Source organism: Paramisgurnus dabryanus, chromosome 6 (assembly GCF_030506205.2).
Source record: "Paramisgurnus dabryanus chromosome 6, PD_genome_1.1, whole genome shotgun sequence".
NCBI lineage: Eukaryota > Metazoa > Chordata > Actinopteri > Cypriniformes > Cobitidae > Paramisgurnus > Paramisgurnus dabryanus.
In genome coordinates this window covers 6,343,386-6,359,387 of record NC_133342.1, presented here as the reverse complement: position 1 = coordinate 6,359,387, position 16,002 = coordinate 6,343,386, and the positions used below count along the sequence as shown (strand labels likewise).

Genomic DNA, 16,002 nt, shown 5'->3' with positions numbered 1-16,002 from the left:
ATTCACAAAATACACACAAGACACTCACTTAACACTAAACTCTGATTACGCAGGAGATTATACGAGTATCTGGAAAACGCAGGCATCTCTTTAATCATAAACCCTTTAGACGCATCTGCAGCAGACACTTATTTTGACAAACACGGGATGCACTCCACGTCCAGAACACATATTTTGGAAAAAGGAACCACACACCTGACAGGCTACATACATATTGTGACGAACTCTGCATCAGGTGCCCTCGAAAAAAAGAAGTCACCGGACGCGCATGCTGTGTACAGTATATATCACTATAATATTTAAAACTCAGAAACACATGAACACAGGTGGCATTTTATAATTACCTTGATATTATATGTAATATATGTTTATTTTTTAGTCAAAAGTTTTTGAAGAAGGCATCCTTTAAATAAAATCACTGAAACAATGAACGCCAAGGATTTAATATTTTACTTTAAACTTTAGCACCCTCGAGAGGCAAACGACAAAATGCTTAAATAATAAATTTATGCTGACAAGAACACATCAATGTTCAGGAATATGTACATGTAAAATCTAGAAACTTACAGTGGGAAACACAATAATAATAAATTGATTAGAAATATTATGCTTGACACTTCATAGTTGTTGATTCATCATTAATTTTAAACTTCTATGACAATCTCTGTATCATCTATATTGTTAGATCACACAGTTTCACTGATCTATTAACCCAAAACCCAGGATAGAGAGGTTTAGTGAATGTGGTGTTGACTCTGTGGATGAGGGTCATTGTGTCAGAGACGCTGTAGAAGGACAGAGATCCTGAACTGTGATCCACATAAACTCCTATTCTAGAAGATCTGAGCACTACAGGGAGTTCAGTCTCAATGCTATTGTGCCTGAATGAACAACTGGAGCCAGAGCAGCACAAACTCCAGGACTGATCATTATATCCAAAGAAACACTCATTACCCAATCCCTTCCTGCTGATGCTCTTATATGACACTGATATAAACACATCACCACTCCATTCAACCTCCCAGTAACAGCGTCCACTCACACTCTTACTACACAACACCTGAAAACAACCATCAAATCTGTCTGGATGATCAGGATACTGGACTGTGGTGTAAGCGTAAGTAATCTCTCTGTTCCCCTCAGACAGATGGAGATATTTATGTGCTGTGTTTGGATCTGCAGTGAAGTGATGATAATCTGATGGAGACAAATCAAAAACATTATTTAAACATAAAATTGTACATTTCAATAATAAAAAATAAAACTTCAAGTCTTATTTATTTTAGTTTTTGAAGACTGCCAATGTGTTGAGAAGTGAACAGAGATCATTTTCAGTACACTGTATTCCCCAACAGTGTTCTAAACTCAATAAAATTGCAGAGCTGTACTCAAAGCTGCAATATTGTTTAAGCACCATAAAAGTTTTAAGTTCACTCAAGTAGTTTCCCAGTTATTGATCATTTAAACGAGATTAGCTTTTAGTTTATGAGTAGAACTGACCCTCAAACTCATTTCTTTCAATAGTGGATTGAAATTACGTCTGACGTAATAATGACGTGCAACTTCATTGGTTAGGTTCATATCAACATGGCAAATAAACTAATAACCTACACACGAACCAACATAAACCAAAAAAAATATTCGGAAATCCCAATGAATGGTCAGTGAACTAGTCGATGAACTGATCGATTGTGGCGGATGTAAATTGACTTTGACATCGTGCGATTAGCTGTTTGCAATGACTGCTGCGCACCTGGATGAACTGTAGGCAGGCAACAACATTAGCCTGCATGCAAACCGTAGCCTCTACACAAAGGTAAGAACTCGCCTTAATGTACTTTGTTTGTTTATTTATTTGTTTACCGCCTTCCAGGCAGACCTAAACTGAAGTGTAGGCTTTGTGAGAGAGACCTTTTGCTGGCTAGCTGCATGTTTTAGCCAGTTAAATAAAATTCAGCTGTCAACAGCTAGCCAGCCTGTTGTTGCACTAACTTTAGTGGGATAACTGGACAGACAAACCGTATGGTTTTAGCACTATCAAATCGTTTCTGGTAGGCTTACTTTGACCGCGCAGGTTAGTTTATAGCCGAACACCAAGCAATAGGCTTGTACGACTACCTGCGATGCTGCAAGAAACGACATGCGTATGACGTCATAGTACCGCGAGAGCGATTCAAGAACCGTACGGAGAAGTCTAATTTCGATTCGCTCTCGCGGTACTTTGACGTCATCCGGTTGTCAGTTCTTGCGGCGCTGCATGACGTCGAACACACCTAGGCTTGTTTGAGATGCGCCTTGCCTCGCCTGAAATACAGGCGTGAAGTGAAAAAAGTGCATGCAAGCCGGACACTTCCCGAATCTCGCTGTGTTGTGGACTGCAAACGTAAGCTGAGGCAGAGATTGCATTTGCGTATTTTATCGCGGATTAAATAGATGCAGCTGAAATACTAATAAATGCATTTACATATTTATAAAGAGAATCAACGAAGGTGCACGCATCATTACTGCTTAAAGGCTATTTAGTAAATGTTCTGATGTATAAATCTATAAAAGTCTAGTGGTTATACAAATTCGTTTCTGTTGTGTGGGTGTGTGAAATAAACAGCTCACAGTACAAATAATTCAACACCAATACAAAAGTTTAAAGGAATTCATTAAAAATATAAATGTCATAAGTCAATAATAAGTTTGTTATGTATATACTATTGTACTATATATTATATATATATAAACTACTAGAGGAAGTGAAGTTTTTAGTCATTATCAGCTGACAACCCCCGGCCAATGAGCATTAAGCTGTGTCGTCAGCAAGTCTTTTCCCATCGTGATTTTATGCTGCCTTCACATGCTATCGTGATTACGGTAAATACCAGGAGCCCACTTGGAAAATGCACATGAACACCCCCTCATGTGGTATTTTCCACTGGGCAACTCGTAAAATATTTTGATGCCCGAGTTGCCGAGATGAGATAACCTTTGGACTTTTCAAAATGGCGGAGAGCAACGGAAGAGTCTTGAATGATAAGCTTTGTACACTAGTAGGGGAGAGTGGGGTAAAGTGAGACATCGGGTAAAGTGAGACACCCCCTGTATCTAGGCAACGGAACACACTTGTGGTCCTATGACTATTATGTTTTTAAGCCCCTCAAATTTCCCCTTGGCCATGAAGGACAGGACCTCATGCTGCTGTGGTTAGCATGTTTTTTTCACAAAAATATATTTTTTGCTTGTAAAAGTAAATTTTCTTGGTGTCAACTTAATCAACTGTTGTGCCAGAGCAAATTGATTCAGGTAGAAAAGCTTATATCACACATGTTTATGAACTACCAACATATAAAACCTTGTGTTGATGCTAGCTGAAGATTAGCCTGAATTTCCAAGAGAGAGAGTTTTTTTCCAAAATGAATAGCATTTTTGAGGGCCTAAACATGCTCAAAAACTCATGAAAATTTGCACACGCATCAGAAGTGGTGAAAATTTACATGTAGTATAGGATTCAGAAGTGGGCGTGTAGAAATGGCTCGATAGCGCCACCCGCAAAATTTCAAGAGAACAGCCCCACCTCTACAAAAAACGTACAGATACGAAATTTGGTAGGTTCATTTATCACACCAAGACCTACAAAAAAGTCTCGTGGAGCCAAGCTCTAAACCCCACAGGAAGTCATCCATTTAGAGTTTTCTCTGAAATTTTGGTGCAAAATTTGCCATTTCCAGGCTTCGTACTTTAACAAACTCCTCCTACAGATTTCGTCAGATAATCTTCATATTTGGTCTGTGTCATCTAAAGGCCTTTGCGATGCTAAATTGCGGAGATCTTGACTTTTCATTGGAGGTTGTGTCCGTGGCGGGCTGCCAAATTTCTGCGTTTCGCCATGGAACAGGAAGCTGTTGTAATTCAGGCATACAATATCCGACCATCCCAGACTTCACACGTTTGATAAGGGTCCTGGCCTGAACACGTCAATATAACAATAATCAGTTACAGTAATAGCGCCACCTGCTGCACAAAGGAGTTGTGGCACATCAAAATTCCTTTGAATATCCACCTATATTTACCCACTTAAATTCATGTCCCCCTGGTTCACTGTTTTACTAAGGCCACAGGGTGGTGGTACCCATGTGTGCGAGGGCCCTACCATCGCTGCTTGCAGCTTTAATTAAGCTTGTTATCAGAAATAAACTACTCTAAAAGGACTCTGTTGTTATTGATTCTTTGCGCAAGTTTACCAGGAGTTACGTTTGTTCAACGCCTCTTCCTCTTGCAGCAGCGCATGTGAGATCTGTTTTAATTTTTGCCCCAAACCATGGATAAGCAAGTGTTCACGGTATAATAGCCATGCATGCCAATACCATGGTACACCCCATACCTGTATAACGTTACTGCAGTGATAGCTTCTGTCTTATATTAACATTTATTACTAGTGTCACAATGTAGCCAATGTGTAGCCTATATTATTATAAGTTATAGTGTTTTGTATGCATTTATTTACCAATGACAATAGCCTAGCCTAATCTTATCCCTTTGTATCTCTTTACAGGGATACACAAAGACTACAGTTTTTTACTAGTAATTTTTTTTATCAAAGAAGGGATGACACCTTAGACTTTATTTTATGTGCCAAAATGAGTTGGCTTTGCAGGTTATGTGACGCCTCTTCCGAGACACAGGCTCAGTTACTTTGTCATTATCGGTTAAGTCACAGTCAGTTTTCAAGGGTCAGCCCATTACCATGCATACACCACTCATGCATTTGCACATTCCAGTCTATCAATGCACTGAAAATTCATCTCTCACGATTCCATAGAAAAACAGAGCAGGAGGTTGCATATCAGGAGCGTGAAGGAGTTAATCTTGTGTTTACATGTTGTCTGTGCAATTTAAAAGAACCTTTCTCGGAGAGCACACTATTTGCCCATTTAAGAGGCCATTTAAGAACCAACGAAATGGTAGCATGCCCTTACAAAGGCTGTGGTTATAGGACTAATGTGTACTCTTCATTCAATGCACACAAGAGTAGAGCACATAGGCATGAGGTAAATGTACAGTTTGGTGATGTGGCCCGTGCAGATAATGAGAGTTCTCAGGGTCAACATAGTGCAGAGCCAGTTGATGAGGGCCCTTCCCAATCTTTTAATGATTTGGATGTTGACGATAGTCAGTGTGATAGTAGACAGTTGAAAGATCAGCTGCATAATAATTTAACCACCATATTTCTGAAAATGCAAGCTATACTGCATGTGTCAGAGATGGCCACACAGGAAATAGTGGACCAATTCGGGGAGATTTTTTTCTTATCCAGACCTCTTCTCAGGCAGGTAATTGGAGATGTACTGCAAAGACATGGCAGTAATGTAAGTGATTCTGTTCTTGATGAAATAGTAAAGGTTGTCATGGACAATAATGTGTTTGTCACTGCTACAGCTCAAGGAGCAGAATTATCTTCTTCCAAGCGGAGAAAAAGTTGTTTTGAGAATAACTACCCTGTTGTTATGCCTCAGCAGTATATCATACAACCTGATCATACAGCTGTGTATGTCCCTGTGCTTCATATGATACAAGCTCTTTTTAAACACACTGCAGTTCTGGAAATAATTCAAGAAGCAAATAGCTGTAGCTGTGATCATTACAGTAGCCATAGAGATGGGTCTTACTTTCAAGAAAACACCTTTCTATCAATGCCAGGGGACCTTAAAATACCTCTCTTGCTATACATTGATGACTTAGAAATCGCCAACCCACTAGGTACTTCTAGGAAAATTCACAAACTTTGTGCAGTTTACTGGGTTTTTGCCGATCTACCAACCAAATATCGATCAGCTTTACATGTGATACAGCTTGCAGTTCTGTGTAAAGTATCTGATGTCGAGAGTTATGGCTATGATCGGGTACTTGGTCCACTAATTAAAGATATTCGTGTATTAGAGGAGGATGGTGTTTTCGTAGAGGCTCTTGGGAAATGTATCAAAGGCACTGTTCTCTGTGTTGCTGCTGATAACCTGGCTGCACATGCACTTGCAGGATTTGTCAAGTCCTTCAAAGCAGGGCATGTATGTAGATGGTGCGTAGCCACAAAAAATCTGATTCAGAGTCATGAGGTGGCAGAGGGAACTTTCAATCTGAGAACCATAACTAGCCATGACTTGAATGTCCAGAATGTTTTGTGTGGTGATGGCACACCTGAGTGTGGGGTGAAGGCAGATTGTGTCTTTCGACAAAGCCTGAGACATTTTCACCCCATCACAGGTTTCCCACCTGACATCCTTCACGACCTCCTTGAGGGCATTGTGCCAATGGAGTTAGCGTTATGCTTGCAGGAGATGATTCGCCTCAAGTATTTTACACTTGACTTTTTAAACACAAAAATATGCACATTCCCGTACAAAGGCACTGACAAGTCTGACAAACCTAAACCAATACCAAAGACATTTGGTGCAAAAAAAAACTATTGGTGGAAATGCACATAAAAATGCTGCTTTGCTTCGCCTTCTGCCCTTCCTCGTTGGAAGTCTAGTACCAGAGGGAGATTATGCCTGGGAGGTGTTAATGGATTTGAAAGACATTGTGGAATTGTCCCTGTCCCCTACATTCACAGAAGGAACTATTTGCTACTTACAGAGCAAAATCACTGATCACAGGCAGGTTCTCAGTGAGGTCTTTCCACAGTTTACTCTCAAACCCAAACATCATTACATTGAACACTATCCTGAACTCATCAGACGTTTTGGACCACTTGTCAACCTGTGGACAATGAGATTTGAGGGAAAACATCGTTTTTTTAAGCGGGTTGTCCATGATGCTCAAAACTTTAAAAATGTTCTCTTGACACTCGCAAGGAGACATCAGTACATGATGGCTTACCATCTCAGTTCTCCATCCTTTTTTAAACAATATCAACACACTTCACTCATTTCCACTGTATTGGTTTCTCAATTACCTGAAGTTGCCAAGCAGTTTGTGAACGAAAGGACTGACAGCCCTACAGTTGACAGAACACAACAGATCACAATTGATGGTACTGCTTTCTGCACTGGGTCATATGTTTCAGTTGGCTTTGAAGCAGGACTGCCTCAGTTTTGTAAGATTGACACAATTATTTTGGTCGACAGTGAAGTTGTCTTCATTTGCAGGCAGCAGAAGTCAGATTATGTTGAACACTTAAGGGCATATGAGTTATGCCCAGGTAACATCTCTGTGCACACTGTCCATGATTTCAATGACTCCTGTCCTCTTTCTGCATATAATATTTCAGGAAGATTGTTCTTGACACCAAGAAGATTTATCTCACATAGAAAGACATTCACATAAGCAAGAACAAAGGTACTGCATTTTGCACATAAAATAATACTTGTGTTTTGGTAATTGAGAATTACATTTTTTTTAACTTTTCCTTTCTGTTTATTATTATTTTTTAGATGGCACAACCCCCTGGTTTGTTGCTAAGGGTCTATATTAATGCAGACACAGCTCACAAGGTCATCTTACCAACCAGACCATCCACATTAGATGAATTTATATCATTTATGCAAGAGAGATTTAACTTAGAAGGCCATTTTACTCTTCAATATGAAGACCCTGACTTTGATGGGGAACTCTGCGTCTTGACAGAGATGTCAGAGTTGCCCTCAAAGGCTGTTGTCAGGATAATAAGACCAGACAATTTAAATGACTCCCCTCCCTCAGAATTCACTACCCAGACCCAGGAACGCACTCAGAGATGGCCCAATGAGTTCCCAGTTCCAATCTTTTCTTATGATGTGGAACACATATTGGAGGCAGGAAACACTGCATACAGTATAATGCCACACAAACACCCATAAAACTCACAAAAGGGCAGAAACATAATGTTTTAGAAAAAATGTCTGAGGTCATTTTTAGTTTCAATGCCTATGCCGGTGATGAGGAGTTGGCAAAAGCTGCAGAGGCATTAGTGCGCAAGCATCCTTGCCTAAAACAGCATGGGAGTGATTGTGGTTGGTTGGCTTGGCAGACCAGCTTATTTTTTAAAATGGGTAACTACCATCACAGGTTGAGTAGAGCTGGGTGTCTAGAGGTAGCAGTTAACTCAGGCAAAAGAAGCCAGTCTAACCCTGATGGAGCGGCATCCCATGCAAACATAAAAAAGCGCGCAAAGCTGAGTTGAATTACTTGCCAAACTTCCCCAAAGGAGAAAATGTCACTAGTTCTGAACAGTTAAGACTGCAACTTCTTGAAGAAATTTCGAAGGCAGAGAGAGATCAACTTTTTATTGATAGGCTTATGAACACTACATTTGCACTGCGCAGAAAGCACATTATTGTAGAGAACCCGTCACAACCTGTGAATGAAGTCCTGGAAAATTGGCCTGCTCTTGTAATGGAGTAACAAGTAATTTGAAATTATTTACTTATTATATCTGGTGTGTTTAAAGGTTGTATCAGCAATTGCATGCCCAAACATAAGGGTCATTCCATCTCCTTTCACCTAAATTCTGAAAATCTTCCCACCTTTCCATCTCAGAATGTCCTAGAAATTTCTTGTAAAAAGAGAGACTTCTTAATGAGAAAAATCCAAAATATTAAGTCTCTACTGTTATGGTTTCTCTTTTAAAAATATTGAATAAGGAGTATGAGGGGCATTTTTTGGCATCATACTCTGAAAGGCTATTTTTGAACCATAATATCTGGAAACCTATCTCGCCTGTTGCCTTCAAATTTTCTACAGTCAACATCTGTTACTAATAGCATCCAAACCTGGAATGTCAGGTGTGTAGCTCAAGTATAACCTAGAATGGTAGGTACTTAAACTTCTTCCAAAATTTGGCTTGGCGACATAAAATAGCACATTTGAAGAGTTGTTCAGAGACCCCAGTTTTCAAATAGAAGACTTAGATTTTACAGTAAGCATCTCTGGTACAAGGTTAAATACTGTAAATGGCCTAAAGTATGAAGCTAATCCAAGATGGTCAGGCGGGAGGGCATTGGGTAAAAGGAGACGGAATGACTCATAAATGATCACATTCATCTAATCTTTCCGCCCCATAAGCAGACCATCAAAAAACATATCTCTGTAGGCAAATAAGGCTCCGAGATCTGTACTCAAAAACAATTGGTGCTACCAACCACTCAAACCCAAAATAAATAGAGTTCCAACCAATCACAGACGAGATGCGCATTTAGGAGAGTTTCAATTGCATGGGAGGGGGAGGGAGTAGTGAGCTAGCTCTCTGTTTTGTTTGAATGTCAACAGTAGTGACGTTACCCACAATCGCTGATACAACATTTAATTTGGGGCTTTGAGCAAAGCTGGGTGTGCACTCAGTGTTTTTATCTATTATACTTCTTACTATTCATCTCTCCACTGCACTTGAAGTCTGCGGCAGCTCATATGACTGTAAAGTTAGACAACCGTAAGTTGCACACTAATGGGGTGTCAGTCATATGATTCTTTTCACCAAATTGCATTTTTACAGCTGAAGAGCATCAGTGCTATCATAGGTCAAATTTGGCTTTTTACCCATGTACGTATCTTTTGAACCGAGTATCAAATCTTAAAAGACGAGACCCCGTTGGGATTTTCAGCGGTTGCATAATGTTTCTGTTCTTAAAGAAACTGACTGCCCTCACTAAAGTTACCTGTAGCAGTTTCAATCATCAAAATCGTACATGCTCTACAGCCAATAAGATTTTGCAGTAAAGCCACCTATCATTAAGTGGTGTAATTTCTTGATTTGGTTCAAATCCAAACTTGACACACACACCCATTTGTGAGGAAGCACAACGCATTTTGCGTAATTTGACCTGTAGTGGGCAGTGATGCCCTGTTGCAGCGATATTTAACTTAATGTCATCGTGACCAATTTTCTTTTTGCATTTTCAGATTTGTGCAGAATTCCATCGAATAACAAGTAAAAATTTAAAGAGTACATTTTATTCTGCATTTGATAAGTACATGCCACGCCTAATGAGGATGTACCGTGAAAAAGCGGCCCGCACTGGCAAAACTTCTGAATTGCTAAGAAGCATCTTCAGGACCTATGATCTCCTTGTATGTAACATTTCCTACCTCATGACAATTTGTACTACTATTATGTAATATATGCATAGGATTAATTACTTCCACAATCCCTCTGTCTTTCTAGGAAGATGTCAATATCTACAGCAGACGGACAGTTACTCTGCGGGCGCTTCCCATCTTCCTGCGGGAAGATGCTGCTGGATTTTTTAAGACCTGGAATGTAAGCTTTTTCTTACTTTGTCTTCTCTGTATATCTATATTTCTATTTAACCCTCTCTGTCCTTGCAACCAAAAGACAACAACCACAACCATCTTCCTAGCCACCAGAATAGCAATTAAATCATACTACAGTAATTCACCAAGAAAGTCATATTTGGGAATTTTACCAGAACTTTTCGTTCACTATTTCATATATGTAGTGTTTTTTTTCATTGACTACTCTAACTCATTAACTAATTACTGTCATGTTTATCAGGCAGAAGAAATTGACCTCCCAGACATCTCGGACGCAACTCTTGCTATTCTCACTGTCTCAAGTGATACGGACTCCCTTGTAACGTTTGCTCCTGCTATTAATTCTATAGTTCTTGAGGGACATATTGTTGTGCGTGATATAGCGGAGTTGACAGAGGCATTCATTTTGCTGTTCGGTTTTATTTATGCACTTCACCTTGATTATCCAAAACAATTGTCATACACATTCAGTTTCATTCAGAGAATTATAATGGGTTTGGATGACCTGAAGCGGTAACCTCCAAGACTGCTTAGCCTTAAAAATGAGTTGATGATGGATGAGTAAGCCTAAGTCTGCTTTCCAAATGTCATTGTTGGTGCTGGCAGCATGTTTACAATCAAGCAAGCAATTGAGTACCATTTTTTTCCTGCTTTTTATTAATGCCGCCCTATTATTGTTGGCCTATTATTTAGTTTTTTGAGAATTTTTACCTTTGTGGTTATTTCTTTGATTTTCTGTATGACCCCTATTGCTAGGGAGGGGTTTCTGTTAAATAAAATAAATGAAATCTGCAATGAAATTGTCTTTTGAATAGTTTTTTATTTGAACCTTACAAATAAATTATTGTTGATTTTGAGGAAAATAGTACACATAAACAAACAATAAAATGTGTTTCAATAGAGTGAAGTCAACTTAAAAATATAAGAGGCTGAATTGACAATGTTTAGGTGTGAGACTGAACGAGTCATGGTGATAACATAAATATATTATTAGGAGTCATAACTTAAAAAAACAACTATGTTTCCAGTGTCATTTTTGTTAGTTTTAACAATGGTTTCAAAATGATCAGGTTCATTGAACTTCTCATTGAACTAAGTAGTGATTACTTAAAATGTTTGTTTGTCAAATTATTATGTTTCAGTTCATGAACTTCCTAAAAAAAATGAGTGTGAATAACTTTTCTAGTTTAGAGTAGGAATTACTTAAAATGTATGTTTGTTGAAATTATTTGTTTTAATGTTGTTCATTTTCTCAAAGATATGGAGTCTAAAGAGCTTGTCTGACTAATGTAGTAATTACTTAAAACATCTATTTTTCACATTATTCTTTTTAATTTTATCCTTGTCCTTAAAGATTTTGAGCATTAAAAAAATCTAATTTTAAGTAGTAATTACTTGAAATAGTCTTTAACATAACCTAATATTTTGAGGTAATCAGTTTCATCAAATATTTTGAGTTCATTGAACCTGTTGGGGAATACAGTGTATAGACAGAATCTAATCTGATTGTTTTACTGTTATATTCATCATAATCCTGTGTGTGTAAAAGGTTTGTGAATGTGTGAACATTGTAAAGTCCCTCTGTTCTGTAGCTGTACACTTTAAAATATATTTAGTTAATTTAATATTTAATTATTACATTTGAATGCCATATCAGAAACATAAAATTGATGCTATTGACGTAACAAGTTATGTTTTTATTGTGGGCGAGCACAGTTATTTATTTTTTGTTCATTCTACACATTGAGTTTGATTCATGAGTATCATTATAGAGGAGTTTAAAATGACTGAAATGCAGATTATCACTGTTCATGTCTTTATCAGCATCAGTGTGTTTATTTGTTGTTTATTGAGACTCACATTTTAGGAACTGCTCCCTGGTCTCAGGTTCAGAAGTAACTATGTTGAAAAAATATTCATTCAGAATCAGTGAGTGATATTCTCTATATTTCTACAAAATATAATATTATTTTTACATGATGTGAGAGAAATAAGTGCTTTACCTTTATCAAATATCTTCTCTATCTCTTCTCTACAGAAATCCTCCAGTTTCTCTCTCAGATGAGACACAGATTTTCCTTCATCATCAAAAGAGATGAGAGAGCTGACAGTGATGCTGAGTGAGTCTGAAGATCCAGGAGGAACAGAGAGAGACTGAAAACTCTACACAAACACAAAGACAAACAACACAAACATAAACTCATGAAACTGAAACATTTCATAGAAAATATAATCTCAGTAAAACATGCTCTTCACTTCCTAAAGATCACTGTTGTGTTTTTCAGATCTCTGTTACCTGGAGGAAATGGATGTGATCATCTGTGTGTGAAAGCTGCTCCAGCTCAGCGTCTCTCCTCCTCAGATCATCAATCTCCTGCTCCAGTCGCTTCAAGAGTCCTTCAGCTTCACTCACTGCAGTCTTTTCCTGATCTCTGATCAGCTGTGTCACCTCAGATCGTCTTCTCTCAATGGTTTGGATCAGTTGAGTAAAGATCCTCTCAGTGTCGTCCACTGCTGTCTGTGCAGAGCGCTGTTAGGACACACAGAGAGAGGAGCATTAGAATCAGCAGCATTCACTCAGCTCTTACTGGTACATCACACAGTCTGTTACCCACAGTGAACTTCAGTGAAAGTCATCCAGCACTGAACTCCTCACTGACTGATTGGATGAGAGTCCTAACTGAGTCTGAAACAGATCTGAAACAGCAGACAGCAGTTGTTCTTCTGATCAAAACTCACCTTATGAGTCTCCACAGCATCTCTCAGCTCCTGAAGCTTCTTCTGGCTCTCCTGGATTCTCTGCTGGTATTTTCTCTGTGTCTCCTCCAGTTCTTTCTGTTGGATGTTGAAATAATAATTAAACAGATGAAATGAACATTAAAGGTGATTTTTTACCAGTAAAACTCAGATCTGAATACAGTAACACATCACTCAGTGTTTTTATCTCTTACCTGTTTCTCAGTCCTCTCTTCTTTAGCTGATATAGTGTTGTGATTTGTGTGCTTTCCCACCATACACAGATAACATATACAGAGCTGATCAGTTTTACAGTAAATCTCTAAAGGTTTCTCATGTTGAGGGCAGATCATCTCCTGAAGTCGTCCAGTGGCGTCTGTCACTTTGTGTCTCTTTCCTGAGTGAAGTTCTTCATGAAGTTTAAAATGATTTTGACAGTAAGAGTTCAGACACACCAGACAGGACTTGACAGCTTTGTGTTTTCTCTCAGTACAGACGTCACACTTCACATCTCCAGCTTCAGCATAACTGAGAGAAGGTCGATCAGTTTGTAGTTTTGTCTTCTTCAGCATCTCCACCATCTGAGCAAACACCACATTTTTATTTAAAACAGGTCTTGTAGTGAAGGTCTGTCTGCACTGAGGGCAGCTGTTTCTCTTCTGATCATCTTGATCCCAGCAGTCTGTAATACAGCTCATACAGTAACTGTGTCCACAGGGAATGGTCACTGGATCCTTCAGTAGATCCAGACAGATTGAACAGATGAACTGATCCTGATCCACTAAAATACTGGCTTCTGCCATTTCACTGTATGTACTCACAGAAAGAAAGACGAAACAAACAACAGCTCAACAGTTTTAATTTCCCTGAAGTATTTCCTGGTTGTGTTTATGAAACGTGTGCAAACAGGTGTGTCAGTCATATAATAAACAAGTCCACTAGATGTCAGTCTCATACAGAAAGTCCCATGCTGAGTCCAAATTCGCATACTATCCGTCCTAAATAGTATTCGAAACTAGAATTAGTACGTGCCAAATCGTAGTATGTTGAAATGAGTATCCCAAAGATACCCGGATGGTCTATTTCCGGTTAGAATTCGGAGTGCAGATCAATGCACACTCTAGTCACTAATATTGCCCACAACCCATTGCGTGTGGGAGGGAGGAGCTTAACCACACTGACCCTCTTGCTTATTTGTAGTAATACTGTGGCTGTAGAAATGTTAACTTTATTAGTCCAGTGAAAGAAACATGGTTCCTACACTTTTACTGTAGTAAAAGCATGGTTCATTTTCATCTGGGTATTTTTGAGTTATATGTAAGTATAAAATAAGTTAAACAATAGTTATACTATAAACTTTTTAATATTTGGACTTTAAAATAAGTAGCTTTTGTTACACACATTGCACATGAACGTCAGAACCAGCCGCCTCACAAACGACCTGCGTTGGTTCTAATGATGCTCTGCTTCATTCCTCAACTTAGTAGAACACATTGTAAAATGTATTGTGAAAAAAGAGAAATAAAGATGGGAATAGTAAATAAAATTATATTTGACATAAGTTACAAGAATGAATGAAATGTTGTTAACAGTCGTGGTGTGCGTAACTAGGCAACCCCGTTTTCGTTCACGTTGCATGATGTCATCGAGGTACTGTCGTGGATTTTTTCAGGAGAATCAGAGACAGTTGAGATGTAAAATTCTCTTTAAAGTATTTTATTAAAAAATTGTGTCAGACAGCTTGAAACACAATACTGGTCATAGGGTGTACACCTGGTAAAATTATAATGACAATGACTATGACAATGACCCCGTTCTGAGTTTTTCAGTGATTTAAATAGTGCCCTCGTTTTAGTAGCCCTCCCATTCGAACAATCTGTTTGTACTGTGCCTGTATCTTTGCAACCTTTAAGTTGCTACACAAAAAGACAGCCATTGCTGGTAAAACACAATGCCTTTGTTTTCTAATGGGTCATAAAGCTATCTTGCTATTCTTACCAAGGTCACACGTTCCCCATCCCGGCCTAGCTGTGGAAAAACACTGTCATGTGCAAGCATCAGAGAGACAACTTAATTCATTTAGACCTCAACCATAAAACACATTAAAAGTATACTTTATATATAATTTATACTAAGCTTAAGATAAAACACTCAAAATTTCTCCACCATATCTCCCCCCTTCGGAAACTAAATGTTTTCGATAACCACCCTGCAAATACGACTGATGATACCAGAGAAGCCGGGCTAGGTACTTTAAAGAAAGAATCAAAGAATAAAATACCCCTGACAGTTCGGGCCAGACCCTCAGTCACTTTTCTAGCTTCAACAGTCATTTCACACCGGTTATCCTTTAAATGATAATTAACAACCTGTAAAAAAAGTAATGATTAACAACATATAAAAAAATAACATAACATTCAATTTTAAATCTAAAGCAAGCATATCATGTTTTCAAAAAAATTCTTTTCACTTTCTGGTAAGCCGTGCTAGGTGGATGTTTTACCTCCACCCCCAGGAGATTCCTGGACCATCAGTCACTTACCAGGCTTGTTACACTGTCATCACACCGTGGACAGTGATGCTTAAAACCATCCCTTTCCCTATTTTACACACACTTCAGGTTTGCAACTTGCATTACTAATAAAAGATTATAACTTGTAATAAAAATAATAAATGCAAAAGATAATACCTTGTGTCAGGAAACGGACTCAGAGTCAAGTGCAAGTTAAATAGTTTATTTAGAAAAAATAGAAAACAGGAGAGCAAAGTCACTGGTAGATCCACACACGGCGTACACCCGTTGACTCACTCCGATGGAAACACTACTGTGGGAATGAATCACTCCCACAGTAGGGGAGAGTGAGTCGGCGCTACACAATAATCCAGTACAGATCCAAAGGAAGAGAGAGCCACCCACGCGCTCCGTCGAGAACGCCAGCACCGTCACCACACGCAACAGAGGGATGAAACACGCCGCCCTGAAGGTGGATGACAGGCGGAGATGGAAGTCCAAGTTCTCAGACGGGTAATCCACTG

The 16,002-nt window shown here is 38.8% G+C and overlaps 1 protein-coding gene across 1 annotated transcript; it reads right to left on the bottom strand.

The window, feature by feature from the left end:
- Nucleotides 1-425: 425 nt before the first annotated feature.
- On the bottom strand, nt 426-14,042 carry LOC135744020 (tripartite motif-containing protein 16-like). Its single transcript, XM_065261944.2, has 6 exons — nt 13,182-14,042; nt 12,970-13,065; nt 12,527-12,760; nt 12,234-12,393; nt 12,091-12,129; nt 426-1,197 (listed from the first exon to the last, which is right to left on the bottom strand). Exons 1-6 carry the CDS (start codon nt 13,767-13,769, stop codon nt 674-676), a joined length of 1,641 nt encoding a protein of 546 aa, XP_065118016.1. The 5' UTR covers nt 13,770-14,042; the 3' UTR covers nt 426-673.
- Between the last annotated feature and the right edge of the window lie 1,960 nt (nt 14,043-16,002).